General features: G+C 43.8%; 1 protein-coding gene across 4 annotated transcripts in view; it reads left to right on the forward strand.

Annotated features, from left to right (window-relative positions):
- The window catches only part of LOC141092929 (uncharacterized), a 128,794-nt gene that overhangs the window by 99,811 nt on the left and 5,748 nt on the right, over window positions 1-23,235 (forward strand). For all 4 annotated transcript variants that reach the window (XM_073579291.1, XM_073579292.1, XM_073579289.1 and 1 more), the window contains 4 exons: window positions 5,218-5,381; window positions 6,651-6,765; window positions 14,910-15,058; window positions 19,152-19,226. In XM_073579291.1, the coding sequence (XP_073435392.1) occupies window positions 5,218-5,381; window positions 6,651-6,765; window positions 14,910-15,058; window positions 19,152-19,226 (503 nt within the window). The remainder of the gene's footprint in view (window positions 1-5,217; window positions 5,382-6,650; window positions 6,766-14,909; window positions 15,059-19,151; window positions 19,227-23,235) is intronic.

Genomic DNA, 23,235 nt, shown 5'->3' on the forward strand with positions numbered 1-23,235 from the left:
ATCTCTGTAATTCTCTCCGTGGTGCTGTCATGGGTGAGAGAGAATAGCTTAGTTACTCACCGATAACAGTGTTTCTCGGAACCCATGACAGCACCCGCTTATTCCCCTCCCCTTCACGAGTGTGGTGGGCACGTTTTACTGTTAGTAGAGTGTTTCCGTTTAGGCACGGTGCTTCTGATAATAAGCAATATTATAATGTTATGCATAAATTTCAGTTGTCAAACCTGGAGACCCTATGATGCTCTGTAACCAACTGAAGGCGGAGGAGAGGTACCGCCCTTTTTATCTGTAGGTTCCTGTCCCTGAAGGGCGGATCCCCTCTCTCCGTGGTGCTGTCATGGGTTCCGAGAAACACCGTTATCGGTGAGTAACTAAGCTATTCATTCAGCTGCATCCACTGCTGCTGTTTCTGGAAAACACCCGTGGAGTCAAAATCGTTACTACACCTGTATATAAATTTCCAAAATGGGGTCACTTGAAGGGGGATTTTGCTCTTCTAGTTCCCAGGGGCTGCTCTGTATATGGAGTCCACAAACAATTCTAGCCTCCAGGAGGCAAATAGCTCTCCGTCATTCACAAGTCTCACCGTGTGGCTAAGCAGTACAGTACTGCCACATATGGGGTATTTTTATATTTGCAGAAATTGTGGACCAAATTTTAGTATCATTTTTACCCATTTGCCAGTGTAAAAGTTTAAAATCTGGGGCTAAAACAATTTTTGTGTTAAAAATGTAATTTTTTTCTTCACTGTCCAATGGTATACAATTCTGTGACCCACCTGTGATGTCAATATGATCACTGCACCCCTAGCTAAATTTAATGAGTGTTGTAGTTTGTAAAATTTTGTCTCTTATGTGGGGGATCTGCTGTTCTGGCATCTTAGGGGCTCTGCAAATGTGACATGGCACACTCAAACCAGTCCGGGAAAATTTGAACTCCATATGGCGCTTCTTCCCTTCTGATCTTTGCATTCAAAAGTAGTTTTCGACCACATATGGGGTATCAGTGTACTCAGGATAAATTTCTCAACAAATTCTGGGGTTCATTTTCTCCTGTTAAACTTGTGGAGCTAAAAAAAATGGGGCTAAAAGAACATTTTTGTGGGAAAAAAAGTTGTTGTTTTTTTAATTTTCATGGCTCAATGTTATAAACTTCTGTAAAGCATCTGGTGTTCAAGGTGCTTAGGACACATCTAGGTAAGTTCCTTGAGGGGCCTAGTTTCCAAAATGGTGTCAGTAGTGGGGGGGTTTCCACTGTTTAGGCACATCAGGGGTTCCCCAAATGCAACATGGAGTCCGCTAATTATTCCAACAAATTTTGCTTTCAAAAAGTCAAATGGCACCCCCTTCCCTTCCATGCTGTGCATCCAAACAGTAGTTTTCCTCCACATTCTCCACGTACTCAGGAGAAATTGCACAACAAATTGTATGATGTAATTTCCCCTGTTACCTTTATGAAAGTTCAAAATTTGAGGCTAAAAAATCATTTTTGTGGGAAAAATTTGATTTTTATTTTTTTTTTATTTTCATAGCTCAGTGTTATAAACTTCTGTGAAGCACCACACATCTAGATAAGTTCTCTGAAGGGTCTAGTTTCCAAAATGTTATCATTTGACAGTGTCTCCACTGTTTAGGCACATCAGGGGCTCTCCAAACGCAACATGGCATCCGCTAATTATTCCAGCAAATTTTGCATTCAGAAAGTCAAATGGTGCTCCTTCCCTTCAAGGCCCTGCCATGAGCCCAAATAGTGGTTTTCCCCCACATAAGGGGTATCCGTATGCTCAGGAGAAATTGAACAAGAAATTTTGGGATCCATTTTTCCTGTTACCCTTGTGAAAAAAAAATTGGGTCTAAAGTAAAATTTTTGTGAAAAAAAAAAGTTACCGGTAAGTTTATTTTTTCCTTCCACATTCTAAAAATTCTTGTGAAGCACCTGAAGGGTTAATAAAATTCTTGAATGTGGTTTTGAGGACACTGAGGGGTGCAGGTTTTAGAATGGTGTCACTTTTGGGTATTTTCTGTCATAAAGATGCCTCTAAGTCACCTCAAATGTAATGTGGTCCTTAAAAATATGGTTTGTAAATTTTGTTGGAAAAATTAGAAATTGTTGATCAATTTTTAACCCTTATAACTTCCTAACAAAATAAAAATGTTTAAAAAATTGTAATGAAATGTGGGAAATGTTATTTATTAACTATTTTGTGTGACATAACTCTGATTTAAAGGCATAAAGCTTAAATTTGGAAAATTGCTGCCAAATTTCTTTTTTTTTCACAAAAAACCCAAGTCATATTGATTAAATTGTACCACTATCATGAAATACAATACGTCACAAAAAATGTTTTCAGAATCAGTGGGATTTGTTGAAGTGTTCCAGAGTTCTAACCACATACAGTTGTGCTCAAAAGTTTACATACCCTGGCCTTTTTTCAGAGAATATGAATGATAACACAAAATCTTTTTCTCCACTCATGGTTAGTGGTTGGGTGAAGCCATTTATTGTCAAACTACTGTGTTTTCTCTTTTTAAATTATAATGACAACCCAAAACATCCAAATGACCCTGATCAAAAGTTCACATACCCTGGTGATTTTGGCCTGATAACATGCACAGAAGTTGACACAAATGGGTTTGAATGGCTACTAAAGGTAACATCCTCACCATTGACCTGTTTGCTTGTAATCAGTGTGTGCATAAAAGCTGAGTGAGTTTCTGGAATACAGACAGACTCTTGCATCTTTCATCAAGCCACTGACATTTCTGGATTGCGATTCATGGGGAAAGCAAAATAATTGTCAACGGATCTACGGGAAAAGTTAGTTGAACTGTATAAAACAGGAATGGGATACAAAAAGATATCCAAGGAATTGATAATGCCAGTCAGCAGCTTTCAAACTGTGATTAACAAATGGAAAATCAAGGACTCTGTAAAAATAAAACCACGGTCAGGTAGACCAACAAAAATTTTGTTCACAGCTGCCAGAAAAATTGTTCGGGAAGCAAAATAAAACCCACAAATAACATCAGCTGAAATACTGGTATCTCTGAAAAATAGCAGTGTGGATGTTTCAAGATACACAATAAAGAGGCACTTGAAAAAAAATGAGCTGCATGGTCGAGTCGCCAGAAGAAAGCCATCACTGTGCAAATGCCACAAAGTATCTCACCTACAATACGCAAAACTGCAGAGGCGAGCCTTAAACTTCTGGAACAAGGTAATTTGGAGTGATGAGACCAAAACTGAACTTTTTGACCACAATCATAAACGTTACGTTTGGAGAGAGTTCAACAAGGCCTATGATGAAAGGAGCACTATTTCTACTGTAAAGCATGGAGGTGGATCGGTGATGTTTTGGGCATGTGTGAGCTACAAAGGCACGGGAAACTTGGTCAAAGTTGAAGGAAAGATGACTGCAGCACATTATCAGCAAATACTGGAGGCAAATTTGCAATTATCAGCTTGGAAGCTGCCCATGGAATGTACTTGGACGTTCCAACATGACAATGATCCAAAACACAAGGCGAAGTTGACCTGTCATTGGCTACAGCAGAACAAAGTGAAGGTTCTGGAGTGGCCAGCTCAGTCTCCTGACCTCAGTGTCATTGAGCCATTCTGGGGAGATCTCAAGCACGCAGTTCATGCTAGACAGCCCAGGAATTTACAGGAACGGGAGGCTTCTGGCCAAGAAGAGAGGGCAACTTTACCATGAGAGAAAATGAAGACGCTCATCAACAACTACCACAAAAGACTTCAAGCTGTCTTTGATGTTAGAGGGGGCAATACATGGTATTAAGAAATGGGGTTTGTGAACTTTCGGTCAGGGTCATATGGATGTTTTGGGTTGTCATTATGATTTAAAAAGAGAAAACACAGATGTTTGACAATAAATGGCTTCACCCGACCACTAACCGTGAGTGGAGAAAAGGTTTTGGTGTCTTTCATATTCTCTGAAAAAAGGTCAAGAAAGCAAAAATTCTGCCGGGTTATGTAAACTTTTGAGCACAACTGTATAGTGACACTGGTCAGAATTGTAAAATTTGGCCTGGTCATGAGGGTTCAAACAGCATTGGGGGTATAAGATCACTAGAACATTTGGATAGAATATAATTTGATTGTTGTAAAAACACTTCTCCAAACGGAGTGCTTGGAAATTTTTTTATATATCTTTTGTGGACACGTGAAGCGTTTTATTCCACTAGATACTCAATCACGTTTGTGTTTAAACTTTAGAACTGACTTGTATTCTTATTAAGGAATGTTTTTGCTAAAATATGGCTCATAAGATGTAATTTTAGATAGGATATAAGTCTGATTTTTTTCCTCTCTGTCCACATGTCAGTACATTCTAATTCATTAATTCTGTTGGCTTCAATGTATTACGGTAGTTTGTAAATCAGTTGGCGGTGGATACTTATTAGATGGTTCAGCATGCTCTTTTGTATGAAAACCTTTTCATTGTCATGTAATAGTGCTATGATTAAGAGCATGGTAGCACTCGAAATGCATAGGCCTAATTCTATGTTTGTTCTTGTTTTTGAGCATAGGCTCTAAATAAATGATGTTTATAAATGATGTTTTTAACAATATTTTTTCATTTGTCTTTCTAGAAAAAATGTTTTGCAGTAGCTGGACTTTTTGCTTTTTTTCTCAGCATGAATCAGTGCCTTGTGGCACAATTGCAGCCAAGTACGGTATGTCTCGCTCTGAGTCGCTGCAGCGTTTCAGAGAAAACCTAGTTTGAAAAGCCAGGTGGGGCCTTATGATGAAACTTGACAAGTCTGGGGTAGCCCCTTTCTGGATTTCTCCCACCCCACTCCAGTTGATTAACCGGTCTGTCTTATGTGTTTACATAGTGAGAGATCTGTCAATCAACTGGAGTGGTGCAGGAAAAGAACATAGAAAGAAATAAGCCAGCTCACCGACTTTCAAATGGAGCACGGAACACCATCCTGATATGGCTTGATCCAATGAAGAAAAAGAAAAAAAAGGAAAAGAACAGCAGAGGGCGGCACCGGACTAGTCAGGTCTTTCCCTATAGTCTCCAAATGAGTGTTCAATCTTCATTTTATCTGGAATAAATCATACCTAGCTGCAATCACACAGCCAGACTCCGCGTTATGTGGTTCCGCGAGCATGAATCTAATGATACATTCCCTTTAACTAACAATTATTAAAAACTAATTTACAGGATTTTTTTCTGTTTGCTTTCTATAGGAGCATCTTTGTTAATCTGGGATTTTGCAGGGCAAATGGAGTACTGTTTCACCCACTCCCTACTCCTGAGCACTAGCGGACCAAATACATTATATTGTGTGATATTTAGTTTAGAAGGAATCGAGAGTGACCTGTATGGAAGACAGAGGCATGCATTAGAACAGGTATGAAACTATCAATAACTCCTTTAGGCCTGTAAAAGTTGAGGTGGTGTCTGGTACCAATCAATAAATAAGTATTCTTATAGGAGAACTGTCAGAAATGTAACATTGTTTATAATAGTAGAGAGAATACAAGTCTAAAACAATGTTTATGTCCAATAGCCAAAATTAAGTGGCTCCAACACATACAGTAGTTGAAGTTACCTCGGTCTGTGATTCAGTTGTGATTCAGGTTCACATTAAGCTACCATCACACTGGAGATTTGGAACCTACGCACAGTTTCTAGTTTAGCATTACATTTTTGATTGTGAGGACAGTGGAAAATATTTATTGCTGACTCAATACTAGATATCTTAACCGTACTTCGCCTTTCTCCACTCTTAAATTTATTGGAAAAAAGTAAGCTAAGGCTAGGTTCAGATTTGCGGATATCAGAGCTGCGGAGGGCTGCGGACTTCCTCCGTGTAGCTCCGCCCACCTCCGTACCTCCTCTGTTCAGCTCCGCCTATGTCTGCATGCAGCCTGCATGCCTATCTTTAACATTGGGTACGCAGTCCATGCGGATGTATGTGGATGACTCCGCATGCGTCGTTTTGACGATGTGGCGGCTGCAACAAATTGCAAAATGTTGCGTTCGACGCAGGTCGCCGCATCGTCAAAACGACTCATGCGGAGGTATCCGCATACATCCGCACTGCCTGCGTACCCAGTGTTAAAGATAGGTACGCAGGCTGCATGCAGACTTAGGCGGAGCTAAACTGAGGAGGTGGAGCAGTGGGCGGAGCTTCACGGAGGAAGTCCGCAGCCCTCCGCAGCTCTGCCATCCGCAAATGTGAAGCCAGCCTAAGATCAGTTTAGTCTTAATGCCAAGAAGAACTTAATTTTGACTAGGTGACTAGAAGGTCCACTGTGGTTGGTTGAAAAGCCAAAGGGTTCTTGGTCTTTTGACTCCTCTAATTTTCAATTGTTCCAGATGTCAGATCTCCATTGATCATAACTTCTAACAGTGTCCTGATAAAATTCTACAACTTTATGACAAGGGAATTCCACTTTAAACATGTTTATTATAATAACCAAGAAAAAACCTTTTTATTTATAGGACCTAATTTATAATGATGGTGGTTTTGTTTAAAGGGGTCGATAATTACTTGAAATGTCTGTTCTGTTTACTAATGTCAACCAGTAGCTGAGTCTACATGCATTCTGCTGATTTATGCTTTATTTTCTGTAATTTGCTGTTCTTATATATTTTTTACATATTCCATTTTCAGTTGATGTTTTGGCTTAGATTTCTCAGTACGACTCACAGTTCTCAGTCCAAGCCACATGTTGTCTTGATTGGAAGTCATTTAGATACTCTACCAGATGAAAACAGAACATTAATTGGTAAGGATTTTTTTTTTGTCTGCTTAATAGGTTTATCCATTTAGAATACCAATTTTCATACAACTGTCCATGAATCCGAGTTTGGAAACTTATTTATATCTATGGCCCATGGGATAGGGGATAACTTCCTGATTGCTGGTGGTCCAACTACTGGAATCTCCAACGATCACAAGAACCAGGCCTCTGAAAGGCTTGTGAATGGAGCGGTAGTTTATCAATGATCATGTGCACATTTGATCCGTTTCATCTTACTGGGACCACCGACGATAGCTGAGTGCAGCTACACTCGGCTGCTCTTCAACACCCCCATGAATCCCTTCACGGCCTTGTGATATTGCGTTTTCTCGCTTTTTTGCTCCCCTTCTTCCCAGAGCCATAACTGTTTTATTTTGTGGGAGACTTTTTTTACGGGACAAGTTTTACTTTTCAATGACACCATTGATTTTACCATTTAGTGTACTGGAAAATGGGGGGAAAAAAATCCAAGTTCGGTAAAATTGCAAAATAAAAGTGCAATTCAACATTTTTTTTGTGTTTTTTTTTTCTTTACCATGTTCTCGAAACGCTAAAACTGACTTGGCATTATGATTCTCCACGTCAGTATGAGTACGCAGATACCAAACACATACAAGTTCTTTTTTTATTTATATGGTAAAAAAAAATCCACCATTTTCCGAGACCCGTAGCGTCTCCATTTCTGGATCTGGGGCTGGATGAGGGCTTCTTTTTTGTGCGCCAAGCTGTTGTTTTTTATCGATATCATTTTGGGGTAGATACAATGTTTTGATTTCCGGTTATTACATTTTATCGCAATATTGTGGCGACAAAAAAAAAAATCAACTTTGGCATTTTGATTTTTTTCTCATGACGCCATTTACCGGTAGGAATAATTTACTCTATATTTAGACTGAGCATACATTTCTGAACACAGCAGTTCCACTCGCGGCTGTTAGGTTGAGCTGTACTGTGCCTCTATCAGCTGTCATGTGCAGGGAAAGATGTGGGTTTTTCTGTGGTATCACTCTCTGGATTAAAGAGATAATCACTCAAAGTTTGAAAATTGCAATATTCTGTTACATTTCTGTCAAATTTCAGATTTTTTTAATAAATTAACACAAAATATATCGACCTAAGTTTTCCATTATCATAAATGATAATGTGGCATGAAAAAAACAATCCAGAATCACTGGGATTTGTAGAAGCTTTCTAGAGTTATTACCACATAAAGTGACACTGGTCAGATTTAAAAAATGTGGCCGGGTCACTACGGGGAGAACAAGAATCTATCAAAGTCTGATCTTCACATCATATGTACAGTGGGTACGGAAAGTATTCAGGCCCCTTTAAATTTTTCACTCTTTGTTTCATTGCAGCCATTTGGTAAATTCAAAAAAGTTCATTTTTTTTCTCATTAATGTACACTCTGCACCCCATCTTGACTGAAAGAAACAGAAATGTAGAAATTTTTGAAAATTTATTAAAAAAGAAAAACTGAAATGTCACATGGTCATAAGTATTCAGACCCTTTGCTCAGTATTGAGTAGAAGCACCCTTTTGAGCTAGTACAGCCATGAGTGTTCTTGGGAATGATGCAACAAGTTTTTTCCCGTCTCCCATGACGGCACACATGAGAGAGGAGATCTGCCCAGTTAGGACAGGAACCCTACTAAAGATAAAAGGGGCGGTACCTCTCCCTCGCTTCAGTTGGTTTTCCTGTCCTGACAGGGACCCGTGTATTGAAGAACACGTACCTGCCCCTCTCTCGTGCCGGCATGGAAGAACAGGCAGGGTCCTGGGCGCCGTGCGTCGGGAGAGAGAAAGTCCGTCCGCGGGTCCCCCGGGGCTCAGCGTCCGAGCGGGCGCAGAAGCAGCACGGCCTGGGGTCCTGGGGCTTTGCCGTGGCTGCCGCGCCGCCCTCTCCCCCTCTGCCGCATCCTGGAGGAGAAAGCAGCGTCAGGATTGGCCGCTTCCGGGTCGCGCCCCTCTGACGTCACACGCTGGGAAGGGGCGTGACGTCGGGAGGTGACGTCGGGAGGCGGCGCCAGGATGCAAGATGGCGGCGCCCATGGGGAAAAACGCCGGCCGGCAAGATAAGATCCCGGCGGCATGGCAGGGGGGGAGGGGCTGTGGGGGTAACCGGAGGAGGCGGAGAGTGCAGTGGATCTCCCTTACATAAGGGGGATGACCACAAAAGACGCACTCATGCCCAAGGCTTCATGATGGAAGTGGGGCAAGATGAGCAGCAGCGACAGCAGCGTCAGCAGCAGCAAGAGCTCTCGCCAGATGCCAGGCCGGGCCGCCAGCATACCAGGAGCAGCCGCTCGATTGGTGGGAGCGGCAGTTGTAAACGCGACTGGCATGACTCTGAGACGTCCAGAAGAAACGTCACGAGTGCATCTGAGGAGCCTCCGAGATCGGTACCCCTGATTGACAGCGGTGGTGAGTGATCTATGTGAATGTTACCCTTATGGTAACAGGGTTCCTTTTTTCTCTGTTTGATCACTAGGGGTCAAGGAAGGCCAGCAGCAAAACCAAAAATAGAGAATGCGCCCTATGCAAACACCCGCTGGCAGATCAGTGGCAGAAAGACCTCTGCGCTGACTGTATAAATAAAACTATACAGGAGGAAACCCCTGATTTGGTAACCAGCCTTAAGGCGTTAATACAGCATAAGGTGAAAGGTTCCCTAAAGGCAGCCCTTAAAAAGGATAAGAGGTCATAGAAGGGATTCTGATTCAGAGGCCTCGCCAGGGCAGAAGGGGCGGGAAAGATCCTTGTCCCCCTCCACCTCCTCTTCCTCTACTCAGTCCTCAGAATCCTCCTCGGACAGCGATATAGGCGGTCGTCCATGTTTCCCAACAGAGGATGTGAAAAAGCTGGTCAAAGCTATTAGGGCTACAATGGCCCTTAAGGAGGAAAAGACTCCTAAATCATTGGAGGATGTGATGTTTGGAGGATTGGAGGAAAGGCAAAAATGCACCTTCCCTGTAAATGATAAAATAAAGGCCCTAATTGACAGGGAATGGGAAAAAACCTGAGGTCAGGGGGCTTGCCTTCTACATCAAAAAGAAGGTACCTTTTTGAACAAAAGGATTCAGAGACCTGGGAAAAAGTCCCAAAAATTGATGGGGCCGTAGCCAAATCCTCAAAAAAGGTATCTCTACCATTAGAGGACTCGGGCATGTTCAAAGACCCGCTTGATAAAAAAGCAGATGGTTTCCTAAAACATATCTGGGAAGCTTCGGCAGGTGGATTAAAGCCACTCGTGCCCTCATGGTCTGGCTACAACAAATAGAAGACCAGATCAGGGATAGAGTTCCTAGGGAGGAAATTCTGTCTAATATGACACTAGTACATGGAGCAGCGGCTTTCCTAGCGGATTCCTCTGCAGATTCCGCAAGATTGACAGCTAGAGCAGCAAGCCTGTCAAATGCAGCAAGACGAGCCCTGTGGCTTAAAGGGTGTCCCGGAGATTTACCATCAAAACATAGGTTATGTTCCATTCCATGCGATGGCCAATTCCTCTTTGGAAAAAAACTAGAAGAGATTTTGGAACATGTGGGGGATAGGAAGAAAAGCTTTCCCCGATTTCCGGGAGAACCTAAAAAGCAGCCCTTTCGGAGGAGGAGATTTAACAGGGGTTGTCCCCCGGGACATAGAAAAAGCTGTGACTTTAAAGAAAGAAGAGGATCGGGCTATATGTTTAAAGGGCCCTCCACTTCCTCCAAAAAATCTCCCCAATGACATCGGGCCGGAGGTAGGGGGAAGGCTTTCTCTCTTCCTTTCCGCCTGGGCAAATATCTCCCCCAGTACATGGGTCCTAAACATAATAAAGGACGGTTTAAAAATAAAATTCATCCGTCCGCCCAGGCATACCTTCATAATGACACCCAGAAGGAAAGCCAAAGAGCAACAGCTGGCCCTGGAGACGGAAGTCTTGGGACTAGTGAAAAAACAAGTCCTACAGGAAGTCCCAGTGCAAGAAGGAGGAAGGGGGTTCTACTCCCCCCACTTCTTAATACAAAAACCAGACGGCTCTTGGAGAACCATTGTCAACCTGAGGAGACTCAATCAGTGGGTAGACAATTGCTCCTTCAAAATGGAGTCAATCAACACGGCCACAAAGATCCTGTTACAGCATTGCCTCATGGCAGTGATAGACTTAAAAGATGCCTACTATCACATCCCAATTCATCGGGAGTATCAAAAATATTTGAGAGTAGTGCTCTATGTCCAGGGGCAGGTGAAACACTACCAATACACAGCCCTTCTGTTTGGCCTGTCTACAGCCCCCACAGTATTCACCAAAGTGATGGCCAAAGTAATGTCTTTTCTTCGTTCCAGGGACATAGTGATTGTCCCATACCTAGACGACTTTCTTGTAATTGGGAGGTCGGAGTCCCACTGCGCACATCAAGTGAAGGAAGTGATAGCAATTCTAGTAGGACTAGGATGGATAGTAAACATCCCCAAGTCAAGGATAACCCCGGTAAAAGAGCAATCCTTCCTAGGGTTGATATTGGACTCCAAGCAACAACGCTACCTCATACCAGAGAGCAAAGTGACCAAGATAAGAGGCCTAGCTCGCACAGCAATACAAAGACCAAATATGACACCAAGGAACGCATTGTCTCTTTTAGGCTCGTTGACATCATGCATACCCGCAGTAGCATGGGCGCAGTACCACTTAAGGCCACTACAGTGGGAAATTCTGTCAGCACAGAAACAATTAAAAGGACATTTAGAAGGCAAACTATGTCTCTCAGTGGATGTAAGAGATTCCCTGCTCTGGTGGACTGTAGAAAAGAATCTAACAGCTGGTGTCCCGTGGCAAAAACCAGTCAAGGACATCATTACAACAGACGCGAGTGCCACAGGATGGGGAGCACACCTGAGATCCCACTCAATACAGGAGACCTGGTCCTCGCTAGAAAAGGATCACGGTTCAAATGTAAAAGAACTATGGGCAGTGGAAAAAGCCGTGAAACATTTCATTCCTTTACTTCGGGGCCGCCACACCCGAGTCATGGCGGACAATCATGCAGTAGTAGCCTACATCAATCACCAGGGGGGAACGAGATCTCGGGGCCTCATGCAAATATCGGATCTACTCTTCCAGCTAGCAGAACAACATCTGTTATCCATCACAGCACTGCACATAAAGGGGGTAGAAAATATACAGGCAGACTTCCTGAGTCGCAGGCACCTAAGACAAGGGGAATGGTCCCTAAACCCCCAAATCTTCCAACAAATAGTTCAGGCCTGGGGCAAACCAGAAATAGACCTTTTCGCTACCGCACACAACCGGAAGGTCAGGAAGTTCTGCTCACTAAATCCAAGGGAAAACCCCTTCGCAGTAGATGCCCTACAAATACCCTGGAAGTTCATCCTGGCCTATGCATTTCCCCCGATAACAATGATCCCAGTAGTGGTCAGGAAAATCAGGGAGAATCGAGCGAGAATAATTCTTATAGCTCCGTTTTGGCTGAGGAGGCCTTGGTTCTCCCTTCTGAGATTCATGTCGGTGACAGATCCATGGATATTACCGGAGATTCCAGACCTGCTTTCCCAGGGAATAGTGGTTCACTCTCAGGTGAAAGGCTTCCATCTAGCAGCCTGGAATTTGAGAGGGCGCTACTGAGTCGCCAGGGATTCTCTCCAGGGTTAGTCTCCACCCTGTTGAAAAGTAGGAAACCTATAACATCCCAAATCTACGGTAGAACGTGGAAAAAGTTCCTAGACTTCCTGGGGGAACCCTTGGGGGATGTAGCGCCAGTGGGACCTATCCTAGAATTCTTAGTCGGGGCTGCAACTGGGGTTAGCCACTAACACACACTCAAAGTCCAAGTCTCCGCTTTGGGGGCCCTATATAACTGCAACTTAGCAGCCAATAGGTGGGTGTCCCGATTCATAAAGTCCTGTGGCAGGTCAAGGCCGGTCATTATTCCAAAGATACCACGCTGGGACCTCAACCTAGTCTTAGAGGCCTTAACCAAAGATCCCTTTGAACCACTACTAGAGCTGTCACCAAAGCTACTTACACTTAAAACTGTCTTACTGGTAGCCTTAACATCAGCCCGAAGAGTGAGCGACCTACAAGCTATATCTATATGTCCTCCATATACACAGATCTTGGATGACCGAGTGATTCTAAGACCAGACCCGGCCTATCTCCCCAAGGTAGTCCAAAAGTTTCATAGGACTCAGGAGATCTCCTTGCCATCTTTCTGTAACAATCCTAGAAACCCTGGGGAGCAAAAGTTCCATACATTAGATGCAAGAAGAGCCATAGTACAATATATGTCAGTAACTAGTCAGTGGAGGAAAGATCAGTCCCTTTTTGTAGCCTTTCAGGGTAGTAGAAAAGGGCACGGGGTAGCTAAGAGTGCCATTGCCAGATGGATCAGGGAGGCCATTATGTTATCCTACTCTGCAAGTGGCGCTCCGGTTCCAGAAGGCATCAAGGCTCACTCCACCAGAGCCGTGGCTACCTCCTGGGCAGAGAAGGCTGAGGTATCGATTGAGTAGATTTGTAAAGCCGCTACTTGGTCCTCACCTTCAACCTTTTTTAATCACTACCGACTTGATCTATCTTCCTCTACTGACCTAACCTTTGGTAGAAGGGTGCTTCAAGCGGTGGTCCCTCCCTAAGATGTCTTAGTCTACAAAAGTCTCTCATGTGTGCCGTCATGGGAGACGGGGAAAACACCAAGGTTACTTACCGGTAGCCGTTTTTTCCGGAGCCCATGACGGCACCTGTATATTCCCCCCCTTATCACTCCTTTGGTGTGCACTATAGTGTGGGTCCTTTTTTTTTTTTTTAGTTAGATATAATGTGGTGATAGTTTTACCATGTGTACTAACCCGGGGGGCCTCTCATGCTCTGTAAACCAACTGAAGCGAGGGAGAGGTACCGCCCCTTTTATCTTTATCTTCAGTAGGGTTCCTGTCCTGACTGGGCGGATCCCCTCTCTCATGTGTGCCGTCATGGGCTCCGGAAAAACCGGCTACCGGTAAGTAACCTTGGTGTTTGGGGATCCTCTGCCATTCTTCCTTGCAGATCCTCTCCAGTTCCGTCAGGTTGGATGGTGATTTATTGATTTGGACTGGACAATCTCTTTAATCTTATAGAGATGTCATGGAAGGGCCTGAATTGAGCAAGTCATTAGAGTAAACCCACCAACATATTATTGTTATAGCTTTTTAGTAGGGAGGAATGGTCTAAACTTAAGGTACTGTCACACTTAGCGATGTACCAGCGATCCCGACCAGCGATATGACGCGGTCAGGATCGCTGGTACATCGCTAAGTGGTCACTAGTGAGCTGCCACACAGGCAGATCTCACTAGCGACATCGCTGGGGTCGGGGGTCGTTACTTACCTGTCACACTAGGCGATCCTGCGTCCTCCCGCCCGGCTCCACACTCGTCTCTCCACAGGAAGCGCCGCAGGAAGCTGACGACGAGAAACAGTCCAGGACGTTCTCGCGCGATCAGCGATAACCAGCGGGGGAGCCGGTCGGAGGTAAGTATCACACACAGCGATATCGCTAGCAATATCGCTATAACGTCACAAGTTATAGCGATATTGCTAGCGATATCGCTTAGTGTGACAGTACCTTTACTCCAAACTGATGTGCAGGACTAATCAACAATAAATAAACGTTTAGATGCAGCTGTTAATGCACAAGCAGATCACACCAAATACTAAAAGGAAAAAATTACAATGTTTTATATTTGTTACTCTTTTGTTTGATTCGGTTTTATCTGCTCTCAGGATTTGAGTGAAAATCTGATGTGGTTTGGTTTTAGATTTTAGGTCAAATGTAAGCAGAAATATGAAAAATTCTTTAAGTGTTCACAAATTTAGCATAGTCATTCTGAGTATACTGGTTAACATCTTTAATCCTAAAATGAATACACTAAAAATTGTTCAAAAGACCACCTTTTGAGAAGACCACTTCATTGGATTTCCTGCATCCGATTTTTAGTTCAACTATATATTTCGAATACTGGCTATCTTCAGGAAGATTACCCCTTGGGTGACCATTTTTCAATGTAGTTTTGGGTGGCCGTCCTAATGAGGTTTTGTTGTAATTACACATTTAAACAATAGCATTTTTTTATTCATTTATTTCATTCCAGCTAAACAGTTTTATGAAAATGTGATGAAGAGCCAGTTAGAGTTATTCAACTGTTTTCAGATGCAGTTCTTCTCCATAAACTGCAGAAACATAAGTGATGTGAATTCCATCAGAGAACCTTTATCAAAGACAATTTCACAGGTTCTGCAGGTAACAGTGTATATAAGTTTATATGCAACTACAATGGCTTTTCTTGTTATGGTCTACTGCAACATCTGAGTTTAGGTTCATATTCCAAATATAATACGGTGTGTTGTTGTTTGTTCATAGTATCTGGAAACATGGGTGCTATAGTGTATTTTTACTATGCAAAATTGAATTATGTAATGCATCTTTTTCTGTGATTAATAGTTAAATTAACATTGAAGAGTCACTTTCATGATTGTAAATCTTGTGGTAAAAAAATACCAGTGAACTGTGAGGACCTCTGCTTCCAAAGTCCTTGTCAAAAGGACTTTTGGGTCTAACTCCGTGTTTCCCACACTCCAGTCCACACGACCCCCAATAGATCATGTTTTCCTTGGTATTACACAAGTGATGGAATTACTATCAAGTTTATTTAATTTCTTCCATCTAGTCAGATGTATTCCATTTTTTATTTTCTCCTCACTTATGACAGCACCATGGGAGATGATCACCTAAACAGGACATGAAACCTGTAATATATGTTCTTTTATACCTATCAAGTAAGCAGTTTCTTGTCTTAGCTGGGAAACCTGTAAGGTATGGGAGTTTGTTCCTTCCTTTTTCTAGAGGTGTAAACTATTTTTTTGTTTTCTTTTCCCTCCGAGCCTGCGTTTTTGATGGGGAATGCCTGTTAGTGCTCATGCAGGCGTTCTCCAGCTGCTGCTGCCCATGCTCTGCTTTCAACAGCTCTGCTTTCCTTGGGCTTGTACAGTTTTTTGGTTGACCGTCCAGGTTCTATTCCAGGAAGCAAATGCCAGCTTTTGGTTCAATATTATAGTCTCTGCATAATTTCCGGCATCATGCCCTATACGTAACCAATGACTCCAGAACCCAAAAGTGGGGCGGCAGGGACCTCCTGATTTTCTCCTTGCAGTCTCATGAGAGGAGGCAGCGCACCTGAAGTACCTAAAATGCAGAGCCACAGGATCTGCAGGTCCATGCGTCGTCCAGATTTTTTTGTATTATGAAGTTGACTAAGGGAGAAGAGTGATACACGTTGAGCTGCTCAGGCTTCGGATTCAGGATAGACCCACTGAAGCAAAAAAGATTGGACACCACTGCCCTCTCTGTATCTTGATCAGTATGTAGTGCTGGTATTTGTAAGTACATTTAGTATTCTTTTATTTCACTTTTTTTTAATTATATTGTCTTGTTATAGGGGGAAAGTCCCAGGAAGACTACCTGTAAAACAAAAAACAGGCAATAATCCTTATGTAAATCAAAACTATGCCTTTTCCATTCTAAACAGTCATGCAAGGAATGTATTGATAAAACAGTGTTAGAGGACTGCCCAGCTTTTACTGGATATTAAAAAGATTAGACAGGATGTCCATATTTCCCTTAAAATGAAATCTACCGTATATACTCGAGTATAAGCCGACCCGAGTATAAGCAGACCCCCCTAATTTTGCCACAAAAAACTGGGAAAACTTATTGACTCGAGTATAAGCCTAGGGTGGGAAATGCTCCATAGATTGTTCCCCCATATGCTGACCCCAGAAGAAGCTCCATAGATTGTTCCCCCATATGCTGACTCCAGAAGAAGCTCCATAGATTGTTCCCCCATACACTGCCCCCATAAGAAGCTCCATAGATTGTTCCCCCATATGCTGCCCCCATTAGAAGCTCCATATTGTTGCCCCATATACTGCCCCCATAAGCAGCTCCATAGATTATTCCCCCATAAGAAGCTCCATAGATTGTTCCCCCATATACTGCCCCCATTAGAAGCTCCATAGATTATTCCCCCATGTGCTGCCCCCATTAGAAGCTCCTTAAGATTATTTCCCCATGTGCTGCCGCTGCTGCAGCATGTAAAAATAAAAAAAATGACATACTCACCTCTCCGTCGCTGGGTGTCAGATACTCACCTGTCCTGCGTCCATGGCTGCTCACCGCTATCTGCAACGTCATCAGTCAGTGACGTTCAGACTGCAGGGGGCGCGGCGCGCACTAATCACGTCACCGCGCCCTCTGCTGTCTGAAGTCACTGACCGATGACAGACAGCAGCAAGCAGCCATGGACGCAGGACAGGTGAGTATCGCTATACTTACCCGTCCTGACGCTGTCGCTTGAGCCCCAAGCTTCTCCGCGCTCTCTTCCTGCCTTCAGCGGTCATGTAATACTGCTCATTAAAACTCATGAATATGCGCATATTCATGAGTTTTAATGAGCGGTACCATGTGACCGCTGAAGGCAGGAACAGAGAGCGCGGAGAAGCTGGGGGCTCAAGAGACAGCGTCAGGACGGGTAAGTATGACCTGACACCCCCGCCCTCTCTCCCCCTCCGACCCCCCGGTGTATATGACTCGAATATAAGCCGAGAGGGGGACTTTCAGCCCAAAAAAACGGGCTGAAAATCTCGGCTTATATTCGAGTATATACGGTAGTTGTAGTCAAGGATCATCTTGGCTCTTCCACAGATACTCAAAATTTACCCAGCTTAGATGATGAATACATATTTTTGATGTTGATTCAGTTGCTTCCTCTTCTTCCTCCTATTTTGACTATAATATCAGTAAATATTATATTTCCCCTGAATATATTGACCAGCTGAGAAAAACAATCAAAGCAACGTTGAAAAATCAAGTTATTCTCGTTTAATTCAAGATATAATGTGTTCGGTGCCGGGATTCTCCCGCTGCACGGGATGGATCCCAGGCCTTGTCTGGTGCTGTGGTCTCCCAATCAGGTGTAAAGGAGAGAGATTCGTTGGATGCAGTGGACAGCCGGAGACAGTGAAGGGGTTAACAGGATTTACTGAACAGGCAATTAAACAAGAAATAATCCACGCAGGGAGACAATACTAGTAACAGCAATGACGGGAATCATTTACAAACACAATGCACGAGACATAGATATACAAAAAAAACAAGATCAATTATCACTTGCAGTTCTTGCAAGGGAAAGGCTGGAAAATCTCCCGACGGCGTTGCAGATTGTGACCAAAGTCTGTATTACGGAGGAGGGAGAAGCACTGTTTCCCGATGGTGCTGATGTATCCAGTTTGGCTTGGCTTGAGTGCGCTGGAATGTGAAAACTGTCCTTTCTTGTCCCTTGGATTCCACATCTGGTGCTCTTAGTTCTTATCTACTGGTCTTGTGAAGTTTAAGTCCTGTCTTCTAGCCTGTTGTTGCTGCTGGTGGCTACTCTGGGGACTTTTTCCTGTCAGTATCTCTCAGCAAAGTCCAAACCTCCCTGTGGGGTTTTAAGTATGAAATCCAAGGCCCTCTTAGACTCAAAACTTCAAGAGCCACAAGGGTCCATTTTCAAGCAATTCGTAACATGACAAACTACAGTGCTGCGTATCAATGAGCAATGGAGAACTACTGACTAGCAGGTCACTCCTACTCAAGCCCTTCTTTTTCAGTAGGTCTGCTTAAGCAGAACACAACACCCTCAATTTCAGCCGTTCATCTCTTAGATTTAAAATGCCACTTTAAATTTTGTTTTCAACTTTGTGATATGTGAACTCCCTTTAGATTTGATTCACACTAGAAGCTTTTTATGTTACTTTTTTAACTGAAATAGGTCGACACTAAGGGTGTGAGCACACGCTGCGGATTCTGCTGCGGTTCCGCAGCGGATTTGGCCGCTGCGGATCCGCAGCAGTTTTTGCTGCGGTGTACAGTACCATAATATCCTATGGATATTAAAAACCGCAGTGCAGACGGTGCAGATTTTTCCGCGCGGTTTTCCTGCGGTTTCTGAACCGCAGAAAGAATTGACATGTCAATTCTTTCTGCGGATTCCGCTGCGGTTTGCCATCTCCTCCATTGTGGAAATGAAAAACCGCAGGCCAATCCGCAGGTAAAGCCGCAGGTCTTTTGACCTGCAGATTTACCTGCGGATTTTACAAAATCCGCGCAGCCAAATCCGCACCCCAATCCGCAGGGTGTGCACGTAGCCTAACAGATATCTTAAACTATCAAGAAAATTTATGCACAGTATGAACGTTAATCTCTAGATATTAGGTGTACCGTATATCCATTATTTTTAATTGAACAGCAAGTTAATATACAGGATGTAACAGGCTTTTCATGTTTGTAACCATAGGAGTCAACAATAGATGATGTTCCTGAGATCTGTCAGCTGATATTGGAGCAGGTCACAGTTTTCCGCTCACAGAAGGTAAGTGATTTTTGTGTCCGATGTGAGAGTGAATCACCTTTAGATTTTGATGTGAAGTTAGAGGAGAACTCTATACAACATTATATTTTAATATGTATAACGTGGTATACAGGCCTAATTTAGGAAGTCAGTGTCATTTCGATATCGCCAATATCTTCTTTGCAAATTATATGTGTGAGATATCAGAACTTAACTTAGCGCTTCACTCGCTCTAGAAATGTATTCTATCTTTGATTAACCTCATCTCTTTAGGCTTGTTCACTTTTTGTGTTTTTCCAAGCAGTATTTTACAATAACAGCAAAGTGATTGTGATTTCTGAAATGTCCTGAACAGGCTGCTTATTAGTTCCTTGCAAAATTAAGCCTTCAAAGCGTTTTGTTTTCAAATTTGCAGCATGTCAATTCTTTCAGCGTTTTTGTAGCATTTTTCACCCATTCAAAAAGTAAAGTAAAAACGCATGAAAAACGTGGCAAAAACAAACGTGTATGTTAGGCATTTCATTCCAAAACAGAAATATCTGCTGCAAATACTAAACTTGTTCCTTTACCGCAGTGTTCCCCAACGCCGGTCCTCAAGAGCCACCAACAGATCATGTTTTCAGGATTGCCTTAGTATTGCACAGGTGTTGGAATTCTTGCCTGTCCCGGTGATGCAAATATCACCTGGGCAATACTAAGGAAATCCTGAAAACTTGACCTGTTGGTGGCTCTTGAGGACTGGAGTTGGGGAACACTGCCTTACTCTATAACCCCTATAACAAATAAAAAAGTTAGTATCGCTCACTTTTTCGGACTATAAGACATTTCTAACAAGAAAAACTCATGTTAAAAAGTGTTTGTGACCTATAGTCAGCAGCATTCCTGTGATGGGTAAAGTGCTGAAACCACTTCCTTCCCGATCACAGAGAGAGCTGCTGTGTTTCCTCCTGTCTGACACTGATTTATGTGATCGGTGCAGGGCAGGAGAGGAAGCTACCAGGACTGAATGAAGGCTGCACGAGCGGAGCAGCTGCAGGACCCTCTGCACCAGTAATTCCAGGACCTTTCAGGTCATGTGACTGATCATATGACTTGAAAAGTGCTTGAGTTAATCAAGTGGAAGATCCTTCAAATGCTCTGCTGATGCAGCCTACAGAAAGGTCCCCATCAGGAACTGCAGGATGTGGTAATGTATAGTGTGTGTGTGTGTGTGTGTGTGTGTGTCTATATGTGCATGTAACAGAGCTGTGTATGTCTGTATGTGCATGTAGCAGAGCAGTGTATGTCTATATTTATATGTGCATGTAACAGAGCTGTGTATGTCTGCTGCATTTAGCCGAGCTGTATGCTGTATATGTTTATGGGCATGTAACAGAGCTGTGCATGTTTATGGGCATGTAGCAGAGCTGTGTATGTCTACATGTGCATGTACTAGATCTGTGTATGTCTATGTTCCTGCAGCAGAGCTGTATGTGTACATTGTGACAAAGTCACTGGCAAAGTGCTTGCTTGAGGGGAGATATGTTTCACTGAGGCTATTAGCTTCAGTGATTTGAAACCCAGTAGTTTTCTCCAGCACACTGTGTTGAGAGGGGTTAAACAACCATTTTAAGGGCTGGATTTTTGTGGACAACCATAAAGCGGATGGGAGCTTGTCCACCTTATCTCCACCCCAGGGTGTGGTCTGAGGTTTAAATAATCGGCCTCCAGAGACACTCAGTGTTCAGTAGGGCTGGGGAGAGGAACTCCACCGCTTTGTGTCCTGAGAAGGAAAAGCTGAACCAGTGTGTGGTTCTTATCTTGAGCGTGCGGATGCCTACAAATGCAGAGACTGTATACCATTTTGTTTTGTTCTCCCTGTTTTGCCCGAAGGACTGTGTTAATTTTCACTTCACGTTGGTTTATGCCACACGTATAGTAAACCAGTGGAAGATTTAAAGAGACAGTGTACCTGTGTCTTCCTCCGTGTGCAGCCAAGTGAACCAATCTACCACAAGGTATACAGTATGTGACTGCAGCATAGGTGTGTGTGTATTTATATGTGCACATGTAGCAGAGCTGTATGTGTCTCTATATGTATGTATCAGAGCTGTGTTGCGTGTATAACATTGCAGAGACACTCCCTATTCTACCCTAGTAAATTAAAATTAGTGATAATCTCCTTTCTTTACATATTGTGAGGTAGCGCTGTCATTCAGTTAGGGGATCCTCGCTAGGCAGCGAACAAAACACATCCGACACCGGGTTTTCAATAACCATAACATAGTCCATGCGGTTTATTCCTCCATCATAAACCCACAGCAGCAATATAAACTTCATATAACAGCACAGCGTCCATTTTAGCTTCACTCTGGTTATTCTTATATCACACAGGTTAAGCAAATGTTCATTACACAGGCTCTTCAGCCTCAGCGTTATCTCACCCACGTGAGGGTCACTCATGGTTCCTTCACCATCATGCGGCAGACGTCCATTCCCTCCAGGGAATTGCCAGGCACGTGCAGCCATTAACACAGCATTCACTTGCTGTCAGAAGGCAGCCCCATCTCACTCAGACGGGACCTTCCACATTGGACCAACCAGGTCCCTGCATTCACCACATGTGACCTACCCTGGCCACATTATATGGTTCATAGCCACGCCCACCGGGTCACATGACTATGACCTCATCACAGGTCCTTCAACCACTCACACTCTTTACAACAGTGTTCTTTAAACACACCCCCTGGGTGGGTTTGTAGGTAACTGGCCTGCCCATCTCCCTAGTTACTTGGAGACTTCTCCCCTGACACAGCACCTCAGCAGTATCACTGCTGATCAACACAGTCTCCATCTCAAAGCCACCCACTTTGAGATACATAACGGCCATTCAGTATTCTGCCATTCATCCTTTCTCCTGGGACATCCACACAGCGCCAACTAGCGGACACAGTGGTTACTACACCACAATAGCCATGGAAGCTTTAATTAACGTATTTTTTGGATTATAAGACGCTCTGGATTATAAGATTCACCCCAAATTTTGAGGAGAAAAATTGGAAAATTTTTATTTTAATAAAATCGTGTTGCTTCTTATAATTAATGCGTCATATTGCTTACCGGGGTTGGTGGCTGCGGTGAAGCGGGGTCCCAGTGTCGCTGCTGGAGGAGGCAGGAGTGGTGTGATGCTGCACGCTACAGGCTGGGATGAGGGGGTGTTCCTATGTGCTGCGCGCCACTGCAGGTGTCTGGTGCTGCTGCGGGTGTCTGGTGCTGATATGGAGTCCGGCACTGCTGCGGTGTCCGGCGCTGCTGCAGGTGTCCGACGTTACTGCCCGATGATACTGGGGGTGTCTCAGGTGCTGCGGGTGCCCAACAGTGCTATGGGGTTGTCTGCCGGTGCTGCTGCGGGTGCCCAGCGGTGCTACATGGGTGCTGCTGCGGGTGTCCAGCGGTGCTTCCAGGGCTCTGCCGACATTTTGTGAAAGGCCAGAGCCCTGGCAGTTCCATGGTTTCCTCCTGTACGGTAGACTCCAGGAAAATGGGCACCGGGGGCCGCGCATGCGCAGATGGAGATCTCGGCACCAAGATCTCGAGAGATGAGATTTCAGCGCTGAGATCTCATCTCTCGAGATCTTGGTGCTGAGATCTCCATCTGCGAATGCGCCGCCCCTGGCAGCCATTTTCCTGGCGTTCACTGCAAAGGAGGAAACCATGGAACTGCCGGGGCTCTGGCCTTTTACAAAATGTCGGCAGAGACCTGGCAGTACCGCCGGACACTCCCGCAGTGCCTGACACCCCTGTAGCACCGCCGGGCACCTGCAGCACATCCGGACACCCCCTCATCCCAGCATGTGGCCTACAGCAACAGTACCGGTAAGGTATATACGCAATATAAGACGCACCCCCATTTCCCCCAAAAAATTTTGGGGAAAAAAGTGCGTCTCATAATCCGAAAAATACAGTAATAGGAAAATGTTTTTTCCTATTTTCTGCTGTCTAAACCTGGGGTGCGTCTTATTGTAATGTGTATCTTATAGTCTGAAAAATA

The sequence above is a fragment of the Dendrobates tinctorius genome, unplaced genomic scaffold, assembly GCF_039654945.1.
Source record: "Dendrobates tinctorius isolate UK_male_01 unplaced genomic scaffold, ASM3965494v1 ptg000062l, whole genome shotgun sequence".
Lineage (NCBI taxonomy): Eukaryota > Metazoa > Chordata > Amphibia > Anura > Dendrobatidae > Dendrobates > Dendrobates tinctorius.